The sequence below is a fragment of the Aplidium turbinatum genome, chromosome 6 (genome assembly GCF_918807975.1).
Source record: "Aplidium turbinatum chromosome 6, kaAplTurb1.1, whole genome shotgun sequence".
NCBI classification, from domain to species: domain Eukaryota; kingdom Metazoa; phylum Chordata; class Ascidiacea; order Aplousobranchia; family Polyclinidae; genus Aplidium; species Aplidium turbinatum.
In genome coordinates, this window is record NC_137477.1 from 28,735,704 (window position 1) to 28,751,027 (window position 15,324).

Consider the following 15,324-nt stretch of genomic DNA (forward strand, 5'->3'; position numbering starts at 1 on the left):
AGTAGACCGTATGGTCGTCTCGTTGTCTCCCTGTCGGTATGGAAACTTGTGTAACTTTTGCATTGTGTATATTACAAACATGTACCGTACCTTTGTTCCTGACAAATAAAACATTGATTGAAAAATTTCTAAATGCTACTGAATGTTAAAATTTTCTAAAAAATACCGACATTAGGCCTACTATGGATCTCACAAGCCGCAGTTTGGTCTTGAACAGTACTGCGCCTTCGCCACTCTTATCTTCACTTCATTTGTTGACTTTCCATTTTCATGAATTGTGCACCCTGTTTTCTATTACATCGGGGAATTATTGCATTATCATTACGTAACAATTATGCAACAATGTAACAAATACATGTGTTGTGTCGCATTAACTATTTCAGTACGTACGCCAGTAGTAAAGATGCCATAATAAAGAAGTCATATCTCATTGTGGGTCGCACAATAAAACTTGCATTAAAAGTGGGTCGCAAACTGAAAAAAGTTGGGAAGCACTGCAACGTGATATGGTCGTAGGCGTCAGTGCAGTTTAAAACAACGCTTTTATCTTGCTTTTTGAACAAAGCTCTAAAGCAAATTGAAGCAATCTCGTTTCAAACGTAGCTGCCCAGGCTGGGATTCGATGCCAGGCTTTTTGCGAAATGGTCTCTTTTCATGACGAAAAAGCATAATATTTTTGTCCTAAATGTAATAGTATCGAGATATCTTTCAGATGAAAAGAAAAGCCTACAACACCTGGTATTCCTAGGCGGTCACCCATCCAAGTACTAACCAGGCTCGACGTTGCTTAACTTCCCAGATCGGACGAGATGGGGTGTTCTCAACGTGATATGGTCGTAGGCGTCAGTGCAGTTTAAAACAACGCTTTTATCTTGCTTTTTGAACAAAGCTCTAAAGCAAATTGAAGCAGTCTCGTTTCAAACGTAGCTGCCCAGGCTGGGATTTGAAGCCACATTCTTTTACGAAATGGTTAATTCCCCGGCAACAACACTTCAACGAAACGTCACTCTGTTAATCTTGGTAACCGGACACCGGCCCTGCGTCAAAAGCTTTTACACGTATGCGAAACTACCAGGAATAACAATCAAAGCTTAGTTAGTCCGAGGATAAAAATTTGAAACCAACCAACTCGTAGGTTGGGAATGTGGGTGATAACCCAAAAGGAAAATTTCTTTCGAGGGAGTGGATATTTTCCAGTCTAGATTCTTTCAGTAGCTAATGAGTACTTTCTAGTCGAATATTTTCCGTATGGAAATGTTCTGAATGGATATTTTCAGGACAAATTTTTATGGATCACCGTCTGTTGTGAACCACTTTAAACCAGGCCATTTCTTTTAGAAACGTTTTTTCTATTCGCGCAAGAAAATAGTTGCAAATAGTTCTAAAAATTAAATTCAAAACACCAGCGATGTCGATAGTGACAACTTGATTTTTGCTAGATAGAAGTTTCACATTTCAAAAAAACCGACATTAAACAAACTCTAATGTTGGATTTTATCGGAACCAAACGAACCGAAGAAGAACCGATAACTAAGGCCAGTTTAGGAAAAATAACACTTCTGACAAAATTCAAAGATAAATAACGTAAAAGCGACCATCTATACGCTTAATTGTTTAAAGTAGAAATAACATTCTTATCAATTCGCCAAAAAAACGAAGAGAAACACCTCGATGCAAGCAAATCTGCTGCTAAAATAAAAAATCACTCGTCTCCAAAGTATGTGTGATGTGGACTGATGGTGTGACCCCTTCTTTGATCAAGTTCTTAAAATTCGCCACTTTTACATTGATTCAACATCTGCAGATGTAGAATAGAATGCTGGCAGAGAAAAAGTGTTTCAATATAAGAATTTTATCCTAGACAGAAAATCAGTCGTTTTAACATTGATTCAACGTCTGCAGACGTTGAACCACTGTAAAGAATGACGGATTTGTCTTCTGGGACAGTCTTTCAGCAATAAATCATATTTCATATCACAATTGCTGGTACGATCTATAACTTGACAGAATTATTTTTTGTATTTTTTTTCGTTAAAGTCGTCAAACGTTAATGTCAAAAACCAACATTGAAACCTGGTTGGTACAAAGCGACATTGCGTGAATGAAGCATGAACATTGTCGACAAACGTCGGGACAACGTCAGCTTTAACCCTTAACATACCAAGCGGGGTCCCATAGGGACCCCAGAGGTGATTTTTTTTATCTCCAGCCTTACTTATAGCAACAATTTTTCTCCTCATCTTTGTATGTGTCATAAATTTAAGCAAGTTCAGTATAGTGCAACAAAAATTAAAAAAATATTTTAAACATATTCAAAAAGCAACATAACGTTACCTGGGGTCCTGATGGGACCCCCCTTGGTATATTAGGTTACAAATGCTGAATGTTATCCAGTTAACTTTATGCGCAAAATCTCGTTGCATTTTCCCAGAATTTGAAAGTATAATCCATTATTCATTGTTCTAGTAATTTACTATTCTTTTTATATTAGCCAGTTTTAGTCCAACTAAGTAATACCCTTTCAGGATTGAATAATATGTTTTTGCATCACGCTTGGCTTGCCGTAGCCATGCATCACAATGGCGTGCTGTCCGAGCTGCGTTGTACGTTTCTTTGTTAGCTTTCGTTGTACTTCAATTTGTTGACAGGAGCTTGTTAGAGGCAGAGATGTAAGAGTGATGAAGAGATATAGGTTGTGATCTTGTAAGTCTAATAAAGTAAACTTTACAACATTTGTGCAATGTTTTAGCAATCTCTAGATTTTGTACGCAACTGGTTATTTTTTAAATTTTTAGAAGTAGGCTAAATTTTAGGCTCTGAAAATTTTTAACTGTTGTGTATTGTGAAAAATGGCTCGCCGTATAAGCACACACGAAGATGTTATTCAAATTTTGGACGAGTTGAATATAATTGATCCTGAAGATGTCTTGAGTGAATCAGATGATGACTTCATACCACAAGGAGATGCATCAGAATCAGAAGACAATCTTGAATTGAATTCAGAAGAAAGTGACATTGCCAGCGAAGTAGAGTCAAATGATGATTCTGATGAAGAAAATGAATTTATTGCAAAATCAGGAAAAGTTTGGAAAAATACCGTGCCCCCGGTAACTCGCAGACGCCGTTGCAATTATGTCATAGGATCTCCTGGGCCAACGTGCTTTACAGATAACGCAACCACTATGCAAGAAGTTTTCAGTTTGTTTCTTGATGATGAAATTGTGGAAGCTATATGCACCTATACTAATCTTGAAGCTACACGTGTTATTCAAGAAATGAATGCTAATGCTTTTTCTAGCAGAATAAGAACTTGGAAAAATGTAGATCCTGTGGAAATAAGAGCTTTTTTTGGTGTGATGTTGATGGCTGGAGCTCTTCATTGCCGAAGAGTAGCAATTTCTGAAATGTGGACTACGGATGAAGGCATTCGCCGTGCTATTTTTACTGCTTCCATGGCGCGAAACAGATTTGCTCACATTCTTCAGTTTATTAGATTTGATGACAAATCAACACGTGCTCGAAGAAAAGAAAATGATAAACTTGCAGCGTTTCGCGAGATTTGGGATGGATTTGTAGAAAACTGCAAAAAACTGTATGAGCCATTTGAAGAAGTAACGGTAGATGAACAGTTAGTCTCTTTCCGAGGGAAATGTCCAATGAGACAGTACATGAAATCAAAACCAGCAAGATATGGAATTAAAGTGTGGGCAGCTGCAGACGTGAAGACCACTTACTTGTATAATCTCCAAGTCTATACTGGAAAACTTCCTGGGAGTGCACCAGAAAAAAATCAAGGATGTCGAGTTGTGTGTGACATGATGAAACCACTGTTTGGAACTGGAAGAAGTGTTACCACAGATAAATTTTTTACATCAGTGCCAACTGCAGAATTTTTGCTCCAGAAAAATATTACCATGACAGGAACACTGAGAAAAAGAAAGCCAGATATTCCTGCAGTTATGGAAGTTGCGAAGGGACGAGATGTTTTATCGTCAAACTTCATCTTTTCAGATAAACTGGCAGTTGTAAGCTATGTGCCTAAAAAAAACAAGACGGTTCGTTTACTATCTTCTCAGTATCTTGATGACTCACTCTCTAGTGAAGATCACAAGAAACCCAACATGATACTTGAATATAACCGCACAAAAGGCGGAGTGGATAATGCAGACAAGTTGGTGAGTGAATATTCTTGTGCCAGACGAACATCAAGATGGCCTTTACGACTTTTTATGAACGTGCTTGACATTGGAGCCCTGAATTCCTATATCATTTGGGTGTTCAAAAACAGAGACTGGAACAGTAGAAAATTTAATCGAAGATATCATTTCTTGATGGAGTTAGGCAAAGAATTGACGAAACCCAATGTCTTGCGCAGAGCATGTAATCCATCTGGTTTTCAGCTTCACATCGTTAGAGCTATTAAAGGTATGGGAGTTTCTGTAGTTCGACAAACTGAAGCTTCAAATATATCCTCAACGTCAAGGCAGCTAGTGAAACGGAAGAGAGGAAGATGTTTTCAATGTCCTCGAAACAACGATAGAAAAGTTAACACTATATGCTCCAAATGCAAACGTTTCGTTTGCGAACAGCACCGAGTCACCAACACAACTGTGACATGTGCAAAAGAATGTGAAGATGACAGTGAATGAACTGTGTGTTTATGAATATAATGCCTTGTCCAAGTAATTGGTAGGAACACATACATTGTTCTGAATGTGATGCTAACACTAAATTCCAGCTTTTATAACACTTGGTTTCAAAACAGGGGTTTGCTACAGTGTCATAAAAATGACATCTGCTTTACTTACAATTTCAGCAATCTTCCTTTGTTACATTGGCTGAAAACACTGTAATCTAAGTAATGATGAAGAAAATAGACTACAAGTTGGCTTGTGCTTTGGTGTGCCGCTTTACTGTATATACTGTATACTTTAAGCAATAAAAACGATGGGGTCCTTGGAGGACCCCACCTTGGTAAACTACGTTGGTGAACTAGGCTTGGTATGTTAAAGGTTAAAGAAGTTTTGTGGATATTAGCTTGAATGAGAAATCGAACGACATAGTTAACAGTAACATGAACCTATTGAAACAGGTTGACAAATGTACTTGCTCCAAAACAATCGTACGATAATATCGTATAACAATCGTATCGTACTTTGGAGCAAGATTAAATCCACGTTAAACATTGCAAGACATTGAGATGTGGTAAAATGTCGCCAAGTTAGACGTAACTCTATGAAACAAAATTTTAGTCAATGGAACAGAGGTCAGAAAACTGGATTTAATCAAAATAACTCTGGGAACAATTTTATTTTTCTTCAATTTATTTTAGATCAATGTCCAAAAAAACAGTTTCCTGACCTCTACAATACAATATAAACTGATGCAAAACAAACGATATGCAATTTCCGGATAGAGATTTAGTAAAAGAGGTCCAGCAAAAACATCAATAAAATAGAAAACTTTCTCAGGATTATGCTGATGCTCACATGTTGTGGTGAGCCGCCAAAGAAATGATCAGCCCGTCTCATGTAAGTTAGGGGCGACTGACCTGGAGGCTCCCCAGACAGAAAAATCTCTCATTTTTACATTGAATTAACGTCTTCAGTCTTCAACAATGTAAAAATGAGAGAACGTCTTCAGACGTTGAATTAATGTAAAAATGAGAGAACGTCTTCAGACGTTGAATTAATGTAAAAATGAGAGATTTTGCTGTCTGGGCCATCACTCCCTTGATCAGTCATTCATCAGATGGCAGGAAAGGTTGAAAAGACAGGAATTAAATAGAAAAATAATTCTAAATGCACGTTTATTGTACCGATGGCTGTGTCAGACAAAAAAAAATCACAATTCTACTGTTATTTAACTCTATAGCTACCATAGTACTACGGACAAAGACATCGCACAAACATTGCATGATGATTCCAAGACAAGAAATCGAGTGTAGCCTAGTTGTCCATTTGAACCCACGAAAATGATAAATTGATGTACAAACGTCCATTCTATCGGGAGGTTCAAACGTATTTGACACATGGTCAAAATCCCAGACAGCAAAATCCGCCATTTTTACATGGATTCAATGTCTGCAGACGCTGCCTAATTAGATATATTTGCATTTTTTGCATTGTTTCAACGTCCGGCATTGAAATAATGTAAAAATGACGGATTTTACTGTCTGGGAGATTTCACATCATGGACTGACTGTGAAAAAAACAATATACTAAACGCATTTGAAAAAGCAAAGCATCATTTTTACCTAGACAGCAAAATCTGCCGTTTTTTACGTTGTTTCAATGTCGGACGTTGAGACAATGCAAATTTACCTGATTGGGAACGGTGTTTCCAACCTAAGAGCATGAAATCGTGACATAAATACTGTCTATCATTTGTCAAAACTATTTCCATTGTTATTGGAAATTGCACTTGAAAGAAAGTTGATGTCAAACACACTCTTCTAATCATGTCATCGCGTTTTAGCAATGACTCCGCCTCAGAACATCAATTGGTTTGCTTAAAATTGAAAGCACAAGCCAGGCAGTAAATCAGCCTTTTTACATTAACGTCTGCAGACGTTGAATCAATGTAAAAAGTGGCTAATTTGCTGGCTGGGTAAAGACACCAAGCAGCGCTTGAGGTAAGTGGGCGGGGCTAAAGTCGGTTCTCACAGTGACCAATGAGCGAGCAGAGTAGAGGTTATTGCAGAGCAGCCTGCAAGTTGTCTACCCAGTCAACAGCCGCTTGTTCGCTTTCTGCGATGAAGTGATAGAGCCGCTTCGATATTTTGACCTGCAAAGAAACAAGAGCTCGAAACGAAGACTAACCAGTAACCATCTTTTTAGAAATTAAATGCAGGAAACTTGCGATTTTCGCCAGGATTTTATTTACTTTTCTGGCACTGGCGGTGTTCATAGGTGTACGAGACGGGGGTGCAATCGCACCCCCAAATCTGTCGAGAATTTGGGCAAGATTTCATATTTGGGAAAGAATTCATACCTATCTACCTGTTAATTTTATAATCGCCTTGAATATCAAGGCAAGTATCAGAAGACCAAGCGATGCATATTGTTTCTAAAAAAACGTCTAACAAGCCAATCGTGTTTTTGTATAATAGATTATTACGTTACATTTACAGACATAAAGCTTGCGTTTATTTGAATTCATATCCCTCTTTGGTCGTCCATCGCATTGTACAAAAACAATTACATTTTAGAAATCCTTTGTTCTTTCCAAAAAGCAAGTTTAAATAATAGATTGCTGTCAGTTTTGATACAAGAGACTGGGTTTGCAAAGGCCTGACTCATAAAAAGGCGCCAGAATCTGTATTTTGTTGTTTCAGAAACGCTATTTTTAACTGCTACTGTACTTCTATAAAAAACAATTTATGTCATTGTGCGGGCTGAAAATTGATTGGCATCTGTTATCATCTATTTAAAGTTTTAAACGTTGGCATAGTATGGCCAACGTTAATTCAACGTCTAAATGACATTTGTCTGTGTGTGACTGTGAATACCGGCGCAGCGCGTTATCTCTTCGAAGCCTTTGTCGCATGTTGAAAGATGCAATATCAACCTTAGCGAACAATTGTTATCCGCTTGCTTGCTTCAACCAAGGCATATTATTTGAAGTTATTTTTTCCACACTTTTTCTTTAAATAACAAGGCCTCTCTGTGTTTTGCTACATCAGCATGATAGTTCAGCGAAGTGAACATTTATACACTCATGAAAGTATAGACGAATTTCTCTTCAGTTTATATTAACTGCATTTTGTAAAGTGAGCTGTTTAATGTTAATCCTTTAAGCATAAATTGAGAAAGGTTATGCTAAATATTTCTTGACGATTTGCTCATAGTAAATTTTGTATTATATTTGAATAAGGATGCACTAGTTGAATTATTGGCTGTATGACTGTTACGACTATTCATTTGGATTATTGTTTGTACGGATTTATCACTTCAAGCCCTGCTTTGGTGAGTCGACTGAACTGTCCCTTACACCAGCTCTACTTAGGATATCTGCACGCTAAATTTGTTAAACAAACTTGTGACCTTGTGGCCAAACTTGTAAACTTGCGACCTGTGACCTTGCAACCTTTCTGCCACAATAAACTAACAGAACTCAAGACCGTGTTTAAATTCAATCTACTTGGCTTGTGTCTCTGTCTTAATTGTTGGAGGTCTCAAAACCGTACAACCAAGCGACGCATACAATAATCCGATCCACTGTTTGGCGCCAGTGAGAAAGATATTCTCTATGGTAGCCTACAATTTGCGTCAAAATTCAACACCACCCTCCTTAGTCTTCAAAAAGAGAATTTTCGGAAGATACAAATAATGCCAACCAACAAAAGTGGATTATATTTGGGCAAGAATTTTTTCGCACCCCCAAAAAATATGCTTCCCGTACACCTATGGCGGTGTTCATCCGATTTACAAAGCAACAGCACAAACATCCCGGATAGTCACTTTATCTGGCCCAGATCTGGTCAAATGCGTACCCCATCTGGTAAAGATTTGAAGCAGATAAAGTGGTTGTCTGGGATACATGTTTGCTTTCATTGCACCAACTTGTAGGCATTAGAAACTAGTGTAGTTAGTTGCAAAAACATTTGCAAAGACTAAACAAGAAGTAAACATGAAGGAGCCCCACTGTATTTCATTATCTGCACAGTCAGTCCGATGATGTTCAACTAAACTGTTTCACCACTAACGTGTCAAGGATAGAAAAGAAAACTTTCCAGCAACAACATCGACATACTAGCACGGCGGTGGCCAAGGAAGCACGACGGAACATCGGAAGGTTTATGGCGTGAACAAGCAGGTATTTGGGCGCTGCACGACACGAGTTTGTCTGTGTAGCTAGTGAGACTCCAAAACACAATGATGCAAAGGCATAAATGAAATTTCAAATAGCTTCTCACCTCAAAAAACGCCTTTTCAATTGAGCCTTTAGGCGCCGACGACACCGAGTCTATACGTTGCACGGATTCTAAGTCTTTCAAATCGATGATGTTCTTGCACTCTACATCGCCACTGTTTTCGTACTGGCGTAACTGAAACGCGAAAACACAGTTAAAACCACATAATAAAATTGAGCCTAGCAGTGGCGTAGCCAGGGGGGGGTGTGGGGGTTACAACCCCCCCTTTGCCACGCGTGTGATGTCACGATATCGAGAATGATGCTTTCAGTCTAAAAAAAATTGCCTAATTTTATACAAAACTGCATTAAAAGAGCGAGTTTTGCCAATACCAAACATTAAAGCATCTCAGCCAGGAATTAGCAACAAGAAAACACAGAGACTTAGCTTTATTTCGGAAAAATGCGAAGAAACCATGATCTTATCCTTTTGCTATGCCACCGGACAGCACCATTTTACAGGAATATTCATACCCACATTTTTGTTGAAAATGCTCTCAGAATGCACCAAATTCAAAGTAATTTTTCAAAATTTTCTGGGGGAAGCCCCCCAGACCCCCCGCCGCTGGGTCGTCAAAACTCCCCCCCCTTTCAAAATTCCTGGCTACGCTACTCAGCCTAGAATGAAACCATGCATATAGCTTGGTTACTGTTAGCCCATTAAAATACAGTAGACGTAGGAAAGACAGATTATGCTGTGCCATACGTTTCAAAGTATTTGAAACATTGTTCGCGCAACAGCGTTTACGCCGACACACGAAATATCAACACAGAGGTGTACTAAAAATCAATAAAACCTAAATAAATTAAGCCTACAAGTGGTGAAGTATTTATAGTAGAATAAAAACGAAATGTAAATTTGGCTTATATTCTGACGATGGCTCCTGAAGAGAGTCAGGCGAAAACCTGTAGCTTTGAGCTACGATGAGCAATCTACTCGTAATTTTCAAACTTTGTACCATCCATTCAACTCTTCAACTTTAACTACATTTATTTCAATGTATACAAGTAAACTTTAAATAGAAAATAAAATTACAACTGAAAGCTTCACAATACACTTGAATTGACCAATTTAGTGCGGTAGTCTACTCTCTACTTCTTATTCTACAACTGAAAGTATGCAGTAATTTCAAAACTTGTGCTACCTCGTGCTTTGTTGTGTCGAGCACGAAAAATCTGCGCTTCCATCCTTTCATGAAGGCTCCCTGCTTGTACAACGTGCCTTCGTAGGTGCGAACCTGGAAGAACACGATGTCACAACTTGTGCATGTCTTTTTGAACAATGAGAGGTAAGAGGTCATGAAAAATTTTATTAACTTGCCTAATGATGGAAATACACCACGCAGTACGTATTGATGGAGAGCGCCGTCAAAAGCCACCTCCCTAAACATCTTGTACGAGTCAACGAACAAAAAAACTTTTGGAAAAACTGGTCTTAAACGTCTGCAGTCGTTGAATCAATGTAACAATGACGGAGTTTGCTGTATGGCAAGTACGCTATTGCTTTTGTTTGCGTTTCTGATTTTAGTGTAACGTCCACCAGTCCCTCAAACGCTCGATGATAGCTAGACAATGTACAGCCGAAAACGTTCGCAGCTTTTGTTTTTCTTGTCACATGATCAAACACGTTGTTTCTGCTTGGTTTCGTTTGTTTATGACTCAGCAAAGAAACCTCTCTACCAAAGATCAATTTCAGCCAAAATCTTTTCCTAAACCAGAGAGTCTGGAGACGTTGAATCAATGTAAAAAACGGTTGATTTGCAGCCTAGAAACTTTCAAACTTTCTCACCTCATCCAAAGCTTTGCTATAAAACAAGGTCGCCTCCCCGCCTATATGGTCGGCCGTGGTGGCTGTGTCCTGGTCCACCTTTTCCACACCGGATAAGTCCGCCGAGGAAGCTTCTTCCGGTATGGCATGACGCTGCGATACCAACAGATTATGACGTAAGGTGATGTCATAAATGTGTATAGTAAATATTACAAACATGTGATTTCGTGTTACTTTTTCAAAACTTGCACAACTTCACAGACTGAAGATCTGAGCTTATTTTGCCAAGAAACCGTTCGTCTTTCAATGTGAAAGCTACAAAACGTTTTTGTTTTCCGTTCAATTTTTTTATCGCACATGAAACCTTGTATTAAACAGAAAATTGCCAACTTGTTCAAATTAAGCCTGTGAAGTAAAGCTAAAGTGTGGGATAGAAAAAAACAAACAATAACTACGCTAAGTTGAACAAACAACAAGTAACCAGGGTTGTAGTGGGTAGCTTCCCGGGCAGCGAATTTTTTTTCCCACGAGCTTTCTGTCTCATTGATTCTAGTCACTCTAAAAGTAAGATTTTCCGAAAGTGTTTTGAGAGATTGGTTGATTCAGATTGCGAAATAACTATTTGCCAATGAAATTCTGCAATGATAATAAAATATAAACTTTCCCTAACCCTACTTTTTTTGAAAAGCTTTTGAGCACCGCAAAAATTAATTTAAAGAAAAAAAAAAGTTTGACTTCGACGGGCGTCGAACCCTCGTTCTCACGAACACTAGGCAGAGGATAAAACCACTGAACCAACCGTGCCAACGAGAAAACGTTGCATTCATACGGCTTGAATACAAACTTTTACCAAAATATGCAAATGAGACAGAAATCTCGTGGGAAAAAATTTTCGCGCCCGGGCAAGCTGTTTTTTTTTTTTTTAAAACATTATTTTTAAAAAGGTCGTGGCTAAATCTACAACACTAGTGTTGCCAGATGAGGAATTCTGCTCCAATTTGAGATAGCTTCAAACCTGTCGCAAAGCTAAATATAATAAAATTTGAATAGTTTTGCAGCAACTATTACTAGAAAAGAAAAAGAAAAACTAATCAAATTCTTGTTACATTTAGCAGGTTTAGCAACCAGCAACCTCGAAGTATGATTTTTCACATGAACGCATAAATATAGTCAATTTCATTCTACCGGGGTGGGTTTTACTAAAAAAAACAGCTTTTTTACAACCCTGGAAGTAACACAAGTAAGCTGTCAAACCAAGCCAAATTATCGATTGTCAGGTGGTCTACGTGATGTATTATTAACTATGAATTTCAAATCCATATACGTGTTGGTTACATTGAACGTTCAACTGCAAAGAATATCATTCAGCTTAAGCATACGCGAGCAAAATAATGTGTCGGTACGAATCAATGCAGTGTAGAAACAAGCAAGGGAAAATATCAACAAAATATTGTGTGTGCTGCTCAACATAAACCGATAACAAAACGCAAACCGTGCAGGATGTTTCGAAGTGAGAATGGCCTACTTCATTACTTGTGAACTACCCACTAGGGTGGAGTGAAAAAATTTTTTTTTTCCAAATCAAAAAACATGGGGTCTGTATACAGGCCAAATGACCCAAAACGGCTTTTCAAAACATTTTTTGGGGGTAGCTGTCAATATTGGCAGTGCTACCACCACCTGGTGGCCACGAGTAAGCAAAAATTCTTAAATACTCCATAACTTTTGATACACACATGCTAGAAGGTTGGTTTTGGTGTCTATAGATGCGTAATACACATGTTTATATCTACTCTAAGAGACATGTTTTCTCTAAAACACTTGTAAATTGAGTTATTAGCAAAAAATGATTTTGACTGAATTTGACTGATCATTTATAAGTGGAATTTACTATGTACTGTAGTGTAAGGCCCTGGTATGCTGGTACTGTATATAATAATGTTGTATGTGTAGGAAAAGTAATTTACATGTAGTATTTTATATATTATAATGAATTACAACTTTTTCAATTCACCATTCTTTTTGTAATCAGTATCACATTATATTTAATCATAAACCCAATTGGCAATTAATGATGTTTTAAATTTTGGCAAATTCAAATTATTTAAATCAATGACATTTTAGATTGTCACAATATAGTTTACTAATTTACTGTGATAGCAATATTCTTAACATTAGCTTACCAAGTTACAAAAAGCAATTTACTATCAATTATTTAATTTACATCAATCGTGTTGTTCATGTTTGTATTATCATTCATAATCAAATTCAAAATATTCATTACTTTCGTCAACAGCAAAATTGTTGTTTCGTGTCATATCTTTTCATTAGTTTTCTTGATTTCAGTTTTTGACGAATCATTCCATCACGTCGAGCAAAACCACAAACAGATGCACTTGCTTCGGTAACAACTTTAATATGCCTTTCCACGGCTTGGTTATGGCAAGGATGATTCATACGAAGGGGTGTTCTCCTAATTTCATCAATGTCGCTATTTGATAAGCTTCTTAGAATGGGTGGTTCTGTCAGCTCCAACACATTCATGTTTACTAGTTTGTAATAACATTTTGCACCAAAGTTTAACTTGGGAATAATGAACTTCCTGACAGTGGCTGTAGAAGCAGGCGTCTCTGATTGTTCATCCTCCTCACTATCTGATTGCTCCAATGCCCCACCATCAAAGTTGTCTGAATCAAAGATTACAGCTGATGTTGTTGCATTACCACGCAAAGCATGTATTTTATTGACGGCTATTCTTCTGGTATCCTCATCTTCATCTCCAAGCATGCCAAGTAATATATTTTCAGGGTTTGCGAAGAAAGCATTTCGTTGCAGAGTTTTCAGAGCAATCTTCTGTACTTTTGAGTTTGGAAAGGTCATTACTCTTCTAATCATGTTGTAGAAATTTTTGGCACCATCAGATATTGAATGTTTGCGTTTAATTTCAAACCAAGAGGGGAAATAAACCTTTATGCAAAATTCTACAATAATGACAAGCTTTGGAGATGGCGTTGATACAGAAACATAAAACCTTAAGATCCTACATGCCAAAGTTAGCCATCTTGAGTGACACAGCCCACCGACTTCTAATAATGCAAGATCTGCATCCACATCACCAAGAATTACCGCCCAACATATTCTGTACGAATAATACTGATCCGAACTGAGATCATCCACAATAGCATTTGGTAATTCTGGAAAATTAACACTGGAGATTGCTTTAAATGGGACTATATCCCAGTCAGAAACAGATCCAGATAAGCATTTCCCAATATTTCCAGAAAAGGAATCAGGCCCCTTGGTTGAGCCATCAATTTCCATAAAAACATGGCGCAAAGGAAGCTCATTGCAATGGAGCAAACAAATAGCCCATTGTAAAGGCCTACCTATTAGTTGTTCCAAGCAGTGAATTGCCCCTCGATGGGCTCCCGTCATGGATGCTGTACCATCGCTACCTATCACACAAAGATGATCCAAGAGAACAGTTCCTTCCAATTCGTTATGAAGCACTTTTGCAATACTGATGCCCTTTCCATCTTCAGGAATTACATGAGACAAGTAGAACTCGCCAGGTTCCCCTACTATTACATAATGCTCTTCAAGCACAGAATTGCGATAATATTTGCCGTTAATTTGGGTAACACTTTGAGTTGAATCTTTCCTTCCATCTACGTATATTCCATCGACGTTTGAATATAACTCATCATCGTTCTTACGCATTTCTTCTCTGTATTTAGCTCGTTCTCTTCGCAACTTGCAACGGTCTATAACAAACGTGGTTTCTTCATTTGTTATAATGCCATGGTCTTTCAGAGCGGCGGTTGCTATTACAGAGGCAACTCTGTCAGACACACCGTACCTGTCACATGCCATAGCCAAATTGTGATAGGATGTCCTATTTTGAAAGCCAATAGCAGGAACTTGTGGACCAATGAATGATGAAGAAGATGAAACATCACCATCATCTTCAGATTGTGATTCACCACTAAGGGATTCCAATGACAAAGAAGGTTGATCATCTGACACTGAAGTACCAGTAGATACAATACTAGCATGTGCTTTTCTAGCAAAAAGAACATCAGACGGTGTTAATATTTCAACAGAAGATGATGTTTTGGCAAGCCTTGGTCCTTTTCGGTCATTGAAGAATGCATAGTAGGGTGTTTCATTTTTTCACCATTTTTGAAATTCAAAATGCCTGGGGTCCCATCTGGTGGTATTTGGGGAAAAAAGTTTACACACCAAATTTTTTTCAATTATGACGTCATATTGAGGTGGTCCACGAGGTTTGAAATTTTTGGGCCTCAAAATATCGAAATTTGGCCGTATCTCCGGAACCGCTCATCATAGATGGACAAAATTAGTATCAAAATGCGCAGAAGGGTCGGTTTTCTATACCTGATGTAGAGAATATTAAGGTATATCTGCTTCAGAAAAAAAGTTATTTCAAAAAATCTGATTTTCGGTTTATTTTCTCCTGATGAACAGAGATCAGGTGATCAAGATAAAAGTTTTTTTGTATTTTTCCACTCTTGGAAGCTGTGATTGCGTAATAATAATAGTTGGTGTTAAGGTTTCAGTACTGGGCTTGTCTAGTCTTGCTATCTTGTTAAGCAAAGCCCTATCTTGCACTGCTCCGGGAC

General features: G+C 37.9%; 1 protein-coding gene and 1 non-coding gene across 2 annotated transcripts in view; both read right to left on the reverse strand.

The window, feature by feature from the left end:
• Positions 1–723: 723 nt before the first annotated feature.
• LOC145773330 (5S ribosomal RNA) lies at positions 724–842 on the reverse strand. The gene has a single exon (XR_014289723.1). It is a non-coding gene; the product is annotated as a 5S ribosomal RNA (ribosomal RNA).
• A 4,704-nt stretch (positions 843–5,546) lies between these two features.
• LOC145771671 (myotubularin-related protein 5-like) overlaps positions 5,547–15,324 on the reverse strand; it is a 53,678-nt gene continuing 43,900 nt past the window's right edge. Inside the window, exons 39-42 of the mRNA XM_082583403.1 lie at positions 10,703–10,834; positions 10,059–10,151; positions 8,918–9,049; positions 5,547–6,786 (exon numbers count right to left, since the gene is read on the reverse strand). Of these exons, the coding sequence (XP_082439529.1) occupies positions 6,694–6,786; positions 8,918–9,049; positions 10,059–10,151; positions 10,703–10,834 (450 nt within the window). The 3' untranslated portion in view covers positions 5,547–6,693. The remainder of the gene's footprint in view (positions 6,787–8,917; positions 9,050–10,058; positions 10,152–10,702; positions 10,835–15,324) is intronic.